The sequence below is a fragment of the Propithecus coquereli genome, unplaced genomic scaffold, assembly GCF_000956105.1.
Source record: "Propithecus coquereli isolate 6110/MARCELLA unplaced genomic scaffold, Pcoq_1.0 Scaffold239, whole genome shotgun sequence".
Lineage (NCBI taxonomy): Eukaryota > Metazoa > Chordata > Mammalia > Primates > Indriidae > Propithecus > Propithecus coquereli.
This window is the reverse complement of record NW_012147941.1, coordinates 3,702,012-3,702,992: the sequence shown is the minus strand read 5'-3', so window position 1 is coordinate 3,702,992 and position 981 is coordinate 3,702,012. Positions and strand designations below refer to the sequence as shown.

The window sequence follows — 981 nt, the reverse complement described above, 5'->3', positions numbered from 1 at the left end:
AGTGTTCGTGGAATGGAAACATGACATGTGGAGACAAATGTACACATACAAACACTTATTTTAAATGATAGTGTTAGAGATTCTAATCCAAGGCATTTTATTGCTTGTTAAAAAGGGAACTGTACATGGTCAATACTCAGGGGAGGACAGCTCCATTATTCCCTGACACGGTCACAAGCAGCCCCGCCTCCAGCAGCCACTGCTATCTCCCTCGTGCCCACAATCCCTTGGCTTCAGAGTCCACAACTCCAAATGGCTCCCGAGTCTAGACATTATCAAGTTCAAAATTCAAAGCAGCATGACTGCATTTGGTGTATGCTGCCAGCAATCCTAAGCCCAAATGCTTCAAAGATGAAACAGTCATACATATTTAAAATACTTAGAAAAATAATATAATTAGAATTTATACAAAGTAGATTTTTACAAAACAACTTCACTACAAGAAATACATCTTATATCCAAGCACAAAAATGTGGAAATATATACGTTTAAGAAACATTTTTATTTCTAAATGTGAGTGGGAAAGCATAAACTAACTTCTGGATTACTGATAAAATTTCAGAGAGACTTGAATTTGCTAGCAGAAATTTTGGCTCCATTCTCAAGCTCTGATAAACTCCATTCAAGCTCTCAAGTTCTTGAAGGGATTAGACAGCTGTTCCTCTTTCCAAATTCTGTTTAATTTCAGCCGTATACTTCCCGTAGAATCTTTCAGCTTTCTTGTTGAATTTGGCATTCCTTTCATTAATGTAGTCGATATCCGCATCATCATTGTAAGGACGTCTCCGGCTGTATTTGTCTCGTTTTTCAATTCTGGGGGAAGAAGAAAATAATTTACAAAATTCAAAACTGCCCCCCTTTTTTGATCTTAATGAAACATGGACAAACAGTTGAGAACAGAATCAGTACATTTAGAGCATCACACTTTGGGGAGGGGAAAGAAAAGCAAGCCCAGTTTTCATCAAGTTCAAGTTGAAACTG

At 37.5% G+C, this 981-nt stretch overlaps 1 protein-coding gene across 1 annotated transcript in view; it reads right to left on the bottom strand.

Moving 5' to 3' along the window:
• Positions 1-376: 376 nt before the first annotated feature.
• Positions 377-981, bottom strand: part of SYF2 (SYF2 pre-mRNA-splicing factor) — a 20,191-nt gene continuing 19,586 nt past the window's right edge. Inside the window, exon 5 of the mRNA XM_012645918.1 lies at positions 377-813. Within this exon, the coding sequence (XP_012501372.1) occupies positions 648-813 (166 nt within the window). The 3' untranslated portion in view covers positions 377-647. The remainder of the gene's footprint in view (positions 814-981) is intronic.